Source organism: Penaeus japonicus, unplaced genomic scaffold (assembly GCF_977035675.1).
Source record: "Penaeus japonicus unplaced genomic scaffold, GWHDUDI00000001_assembly GWHDUDI00000032, whole genome shotgun sequence".
NCBI lineage: Eukaryota > Metazoa > Arthropoda > Malacostraca > Decapoda > Penaeidae > Penaeus > Penaeus japonicus.
Window position 1 is genome coordinate 14,859,153 of NW_028234434.1, and position 7,500 is coordinate 14,866,652.

The following is a 7,500-nucleotide window of genomic DNA, read 5'->3' on the forward strand; positions in this document are numbered from 1 at the left end:
TCCCTCTACTTCTCTTATGACTCAACTTTTTAATGTATATTACGTTCCTGATGTAACCACTAAGTAAATGGATCTCTCTCTCTCTCTCTCTCTCTCTCTCTCTCTCTCTCTCTCTCTCTCTCTCTCTCTCTCTCTCTCTCTCTCTCTCTCTCTCTCTCTTTGGCGAGGGAGGGCGAGGGAGAGTGAGTGAGTGAGTGAGTGAGTGAGTGAGTGAGTGAGTGAGTGAGTGAGTGAGTGAGTAAGTGAGTAAGTAAGTGTGTGTATGTTTATGAAAATAAAGAAAGAAAGCATATTTAGCTGAAAAAAATATAAAAACCTATCTATCTATCTATCTCTCTATATATCCTCTTTATGAACATTCACCGCCTCTCCATGTTCAGCCACTCGCTTCCCGGGATCGTGTCGCTCTAGTGACATTTCCTTGACAGACTGTTATGTCAAGTGGTAGCTGTTACTCGAGAGGGTTAAAGAGCTCATAAACCCTTTGGGGATTTAAAGGGGGAAAGGGGGAAGGGGGGGGGGGGTAATGTATATCCATGTCTCTTTTTTATGTTTGTTAGTACTCACATTACATTGTTATATCTAACAAGGTAAATTAATATGAGGCGTGTGGCATATTTTTATGTATATAAAAATGAGGTACATGTCTAGTTTCTTTTTTTTTTCTACTTCACTTAGTTCTCTTGGATTTGTAATACAGTATTGACTTAAGGGAAAGGGTTGTATCTGTTCTTGTGTGTGTGTATGTGATTATAAGTACGAGGACCTCAAGTGACAAGCATTCATGGACATCTGTTCTCTTATTTTTTTAAGTGTCTTGGAGTTAAGTCTTTCATATGTTATAAATGATCAAAATAGTTATAAGTGGCTATTAATTTATCTGAATTACTCGGGAGGAATTGAAATTCTCCTGAAATGTCAAAATGTGTGATTCACTGTATCGCGGTGTTAAAGAATTTAACGCTACAATTTGATCCTATTTATCGTATGAAGAATTTTACAGTACGCTTTGATCTGATTAACTGTTTTGCGGAGTTCAAGAATTTAACAGTCCAATTCCCCCCCTTGTTGCAGAGAGGAAGCGTGGACGACAGACCTACACGCGCTACCAGACCCTCGAGCTGGAGAAGGAGTTCCACTTCAACCGGTACCTGACGCGGCGACGGAGGATAGAGATCGCCCACGCCCTCTGCCTCACCGAACGACAGATCAAAATCTGGTTCCAGAACCGCAGGATGAAGTGGAAGAAAGAGAACAAAACCAAAGGCGTGGAGAACGGCAACTCGCTGTCAGATACCCCCACTCCCACCTCCCCCACCCAGTGACCTCCGAGCTGCGGGTCAGCTGCTAATTATTGACCTAGGGTGTGCAAAAGTGCCAGTGCAGAGTGTGTGACCCATTTTATACTGGATAATTAAGTGCTATTTTACATAGTCTACGTGTATGTGCTCCGTATGTACAGTGCATCTCCAAAAAAGAAAAAAAATATTGGCAAGTGTTTTGAATATACCAGTGACTACATGTATAAGCCAGGATGACGTCAACGAAGGCGCCATAGTGTAAAGTGTATTCTGTGTATTATTGGTGTTCAAGCCGGGAAACAGCCTACCAGTGCCAGTGCCACATAGGGGCTTCGGGAGCCGGGTGAAGCAGTGACGTGGCAGTCTCCTATTGGTGTAAGCTTTATGCATTAGCAGTAACGTAAAGAAAAAGAAAAAAAAAGTAAAAAAAAAATAATATATCGTTCCCAATGCTACGATGCCACCAAGCGACAATACGACAACAGCGAAGACTACAACCATTCCAAGAACCAGTTGAGTAGCCGTTTTCTGTCATCTGTCATGTCATCCACCACTTGACAAGCTACCTTGATCCCCAACCACCCGAGTCCCCAGCAACCAAGTCAGGCGCCAGTCCCCCCCTCGCTAACCAAAACTAAAACCACACAGGAGAGCCTAACTGTTTCAACCTGATCCAATGTTTCCAGTTACTTCTCCTACTCTGGTATTGTTTGTATAAAATAAGAGTTTCGATACAAAATTGATGTTTCCCACTAGGAAAAACCCAGTATATATAATATATGCTAGATTGTAGCGGGAGGCGAAAGTAAACTAGGTGTTATTGAGTACTACTAGTATACCACACAGGTTACAAATGATAATCAGAAGTGATCAGCAGTAATGGTGTCTCTTCCGGAGTGATCTCTGTACGCAGATGGACCAACTATGTAGATGGTTCTGTCCAGAAGATGGTTCGACACTGGAGATGGTTTGCCCCGAGGAGAGTGGGTTCCCCTTTCCTGTGTAGTTGAGTCATCTTTTTTTTTCCTTTTAATGAATGATCATGTCCTCCTTGATACAACTGGTCCTTCAATGGATTCTTCTACCTAAGAGGACGGCCTTCAAGGTCCACTGACTGACCGCTGGCCCATGACGTCCATTACACGCCCTTGGGAATAAAAAGCGTTCAGTCAGTGCATTCTTTTGGGGGCCTTTACCCCCCCCCCCTCCTTATTCAAAGATGGTTCCATGTTCACAGATGGTCCACTTACAGAGATGGTCCCTCAAACCCCCCACCAGATGGTCGCTCTCCGGAAGGAATAGTTGTATGGGCAAAAATGTAATAATTAAGAAAGAAAACACGCGAGATAAAAAAAAGTATGAATAGATAACAACCTGAAACCAGTCCATATCACAAAGTATCCACATCTTATGCTCAATAAATACTTCGTAATTTTCTCTCTCTCTTTTTCATATGAATAATTTAATTTTATAGATTTTGTTGAACTTTTTTATTTTCTATTTATTGATCTTTTTAATTCACTCATTTTCTCTATCTCTATTTTTTTGAGAATGCATTTTTTTTTCTTCTGGGGGGTACATACGCTGATCCGCCACCATAACAACCATACTGTTGCCCATATAATGCTATTCTGCTGAACGTGTGTTGCATGTTGGAAGACGGGTAATGGAACAACAGGAAGACGATAATAAGCAAACAAAACAAACAAAAAAAAAGTAATGAAAAAAGGCTCATCTATGGAAGGCGTCGATGGAGCAAGACCTTTGCCAAGCCTTCTTCAGGTCCCAGTTATTCACGGGAATGGAACGGGACCAAAAGCAATCATGATGATTTAAAAAAAAAAAAAAAAAAAAGTTGTGTAAGACGAAGAAGAGAAAAAAAAGAAGAAATCGAAAAAGTGGATCTCCATCGCATGATTTTAAATATCATGATTATTCTTTTGAAGTCAGTTTATTATCTCTCCTATACGGTATGGACGTGATGAGTAGTCTTTTTTTTTAAGTCACCCCCACACTGAAAATGTATCCATATTTATAAAACTTCATGCTCATCCGCCATGTTCAACTGCCATCTCCACCCCCCACCCCCTGTCCCCCTCTTACATCCCTCCCTCCCGATCTCCCTCCCCCTCCCCCTCCTCCCTTTCATCTTCGTTTTCCTCCTTCTACTGTCTTCCTCTTCTTTTCTTCTTCATCTTTTTCTTCCTCTTGGTCTTCTTCTCCTCCTCCACTTCCACTTCCCCCCTCTACCTCCACTTCCTCTTCCTCCACACCTCCACCTCCTCCTCTATCACGCCAAGATAACTCGTCAGTATCCATCCATTTTTTTGTTCCTTACAAATTCACTTTTTTATTTTTAGAATAACGATATACTATAATATATATATACTTGCGTATACTCGAAACCTGTACCTTCCAAAGCTGAGTCTTCATGATTTAAGTAGTTAGAGAGTAGTTTTGAAATCTTGGTCTGGTCCGTGGTTAAGCCTTTCTTATGGTTCTTGTGTGAAGAGAGAGAGAGGTAGTTAAGCCTTTTGGATGTGTCATTAGGGAGAAGAATGTGAATTTGAGTTTTAGGTTAGCTCTGTTTAATTTCTTCTTTTTTTTTCTTTATGTTTTGGTTTTTTCTTCGTTGTTTTGGGTTTATGGGCTAGATTTATCGGGTGTATTTATGTATTTTAAGGGGTTTAACGTTGGTTTGAAAAGATGATTGCGAAATTTCTGTATCATCAAAATTTCAAAATCAAAATTCCATAAGCTTTTCTTTGTAATTTCTTTGTTTTTTTCTTGAATATCTTTGTAACTTTTTTTTCATTTTATACAATTCATATTAACATTTCTTTCTCCCGAATGATACCTGGGAAAGCTCCCGAGATAGGACGTAGAAGGAATATGATGACAGAGGGAATGTATAAAAAAGAAGAAGAAAAAAAAAAGATTAACTCATATATTTTTTCTTTACTCAAAAGAAAGAAAGAAAACAACAAGATTTCTTCACTGCTAATGGGGATTGTCCGTCTCTTAAGCATCCTATTCGAATCCTCTAAAAGAACCAAATAGAGAAATCAAAATTAGAAAAAAATATGGATTGGCAACTGCATCTCTCAGATTAAGAATCAATATTTTTAAAAAATGTAAAAAAAACGAATGTAAATAATTAAGGTTGTAATTTTTTTTTTTGGTCTTTTGATAAGAAGACACAAAAAAGAAACCCAAATATAAAGTAACTTTAGGCTTTACTGTGCATGCGGTGAACAAGGGCAGTTTCCCCACTTAAAACCACAAGGAGATAATATTTTTTTTTTTTTTTTTTATTCTTTGAATGCACAGAGTATTTTCAAACGGGTGTTAGGTCCGTGCAATAGATATTCTTTTCCTTTCTCTCTCTATCTATCTCTTTTGATTAAGTATACTATTGAGGCAGAGTAACTTAGGATTATTTTTAGGAAAGTTCCAGATACGTGTTGATATTACTATTATTATTATCATGATCATTATTATTATTATTATTATTATTATTGCTCTTATTATTATCATCATTAATGTTATTATTATCATCATCATTATTATCATGATGATTTTCAATGTCATTCTCTCACTCGCTTTCTCTTTCTCTTTATTTCTCTTCTCTCTTTCTCATTTTGTACCATAGGTTTCCTCCTTCTCCCTCTTTCACTTCATCTTTATCTTCGTATCATAACGAAAAAGAAAAATAACAAGAAACTCTGAATAATTCTCCTGGGTTGTTCTGCCGAAATCTCCAAGAAAAAATGTCCCAAACAAGAACAAGTCCTTTTTTTTGGAGAGAGTTTTTCGTAAAGTAGCGACGTTATTAGAGAGGTCTGTAGGAAGGGGGTAATAGCAGATCTAGTCCCAACTACCATTGGCTCATACAAACAACTACAGATAGTTATGAAAAGAAGAAAAGATGAAAAGAAAAGAAAAAAAGAAAAAAAAAGGAAAAGAAAAATCTACATACACCATAAGAGATAATGATAATAATAATAAACACTCTTTGAATATATATATTTTTGCTAAGTGAACCATCCCTCCTGTTTTGATGTATACAGGAGTTAATTTTGTGGGTGTGAAATTACGCGAGAAAATACATTTCGATATTTTCTTGCTTCATAATATACGTACACATAAACACAAACTGTAGTTCTTTTTTTTAATCTTTAAAGAAATAATATATCAATATTGAAGATTTGTTTGTATATCAAGTGGTAGGATTACGGACTTTGATGTCTTGCTGTAGTGAATGTTTGAACTTGAAGGAGATTTTCAAGAAGAAGAAATAAAAATAAGAAGATTAAAAAAAAAGAGAGAGAAACGGAGAGTATGACAGAAGTGTATTCAGGGATTCGTTGCATGAATGGTGTATCATGCTTGCACATATGTTGCAAGACCGACCTTAAAGGCCTGGACATTTTGAGTCCTGTACTGTCTTTCGTTTATCTTTCTTTTCTTTTCATTTCGTTAGTATCATTCTTTCGTAAATAAATTGGATTTTTTTTTTTTGTTTCTTTGGATTGGTTAATAAAGACCACTTTATTGGGAACCTGTTTTGATTACTAGTTGTTGCAGGTTCCGTATTTTGAAACAAAATGGTGATAAAAAACCAATAGAAATTCAGACATTTGCTTTAACATGTCTATCAGAATTTTTCGTTTCGTTCCCCTGATACAGTAAACAATGGACATACAACTATCCACATATTTTGAAAGTTCTACCATTTAAAGTTATTTATTCATTCTAATAATCAATCCTCCATCCAATTTATCATAACCAAATTACAAATTACAAGATCTCCTTATGAGCAAAAGCCCATATCATAATTTTTTTTTTTTTTTTTTTTTTTTTTTTCTTTTTAATAAAAGGTCTTATAACATCAAATCCAAAAGGTACGGATCAAATGTCTTAAGGTCCAGCAAAGTGGGTCTCTGTCAACTCTCTTATGTAAGTAATGGAACGCTAATGTTAATCTTAATATTGTGAAAAAACAACTATTTCTCACTTCATGTCTCCATCTGTATTCATCTTGGTAAAGTAGCGTATAGCGAGTGATGCTATATTACTCGTATAGTACCTTTTGTGGAGATGTCTTAAGTAAGGTCTAAATGTTAGTCTATTTACAGTTTGCGAGCGAGCATTATTATGATTATTATGATTATTATTTACATTTTTTTTTTCCAAAGTGAACTGGGAAATAGAGGCCCTTAACACAATCTATCGAATGACAGCCAGCACGGTGGACTAAGACCGGAAACCAGTATACCCGTGGGAACTTTATTTATATATGTATATGTTGTGACTGGTATTTTGTTTGTCTTTCTCTCTCTCTCTCACTCTCTATCTCTTTCTCTCACTCTCTTTCACTTTCTTTCTTTCTTTCTATTACTGGTTTGCCTCTTAATTATCATTTCAATTTTGGGTGTATATTTATATATAATTCACCTTCCGTTTAGGTGACGTGTGATGATAGTGTTATGTTATTTTGCTCGATTAATGTCATTTCCTTTCGCAATGTCTCTCTCGTCATTTTTTTTTTTTTTTTTTTTTAAATCTTGTTTTATTTTTCTTTCTTCCTCTCTTGAAGGTATTTTTCGGGTTATTCCCCTAATTAGTAATATTGAACAAACTCAGTGTTCTTTTCTCAACTCCATGTATACGAGCCATGTATACTATACTTACCTTACCCAACCAACGAACGCCTGTAGCAATGTATCGACATGTGTAGTGTTATAGACGTATGACAGAAATTTAGGTTTAATCAAAGCCTAGAGTATTAAACAACAGTCGGGTATCTTCATAAACATACTGGACAAAATGTTTATTGTTACAGAATCTATGGTATACCCAACGTTGCATGGTCAACTCATTAGTTCTTAAGTATACAAACCCTTGTACTTGATGAGAATATCGAAGACTTTTCAACTCCTTTTTAATTTCCTCTTTGGTTTCATTTCTCTCAAGAAGTGTTCTATTTAATTTATTCATTCTCATGATTAAGATGTATTCCTACATGTATCCAATATAAGATATTAAACTTAAAGTACATACGGACTGTATCCATATTTCGACGGTTGAACCTGATGATTATATTGTGAAGACGCCGATTTCTTGAATTTAGTGGAGCAATTGTGTTGTATCATGATGATAGTTTTAATATTCATAGGTGTTCTATATTTTGTAATCA

The 7,500-nt window shown here is 36.3% G+C and overlaps 1 protein-coding gene across 1 annotated transcript in view; it reads left to right on the forward strand.

Annotated features, from left to right (window-relative positions):
* LOC122267630 (homeobox protein Hox-A7) overlaps positions 1–7,500 on the forward strand; it is a 45,667-nt gene that overhangs the window by 36,722 nt on the left and 1,445 nt on the right. Inside the window, exon 2 of the mRNA XM_043037689.2 lies at positions 1,075–7,500. This exon is cut by the window's right edge and continues 1,445 nt beyond it. Coding sequence (XP_042893623.1) covers positions 1,075–1,325 — 251 coding nt within the window. The 3' untranslated portion in view covers positions 1,326–7,500. The remainder of the gene's footprint in view (positions 1–1,074) is intronic.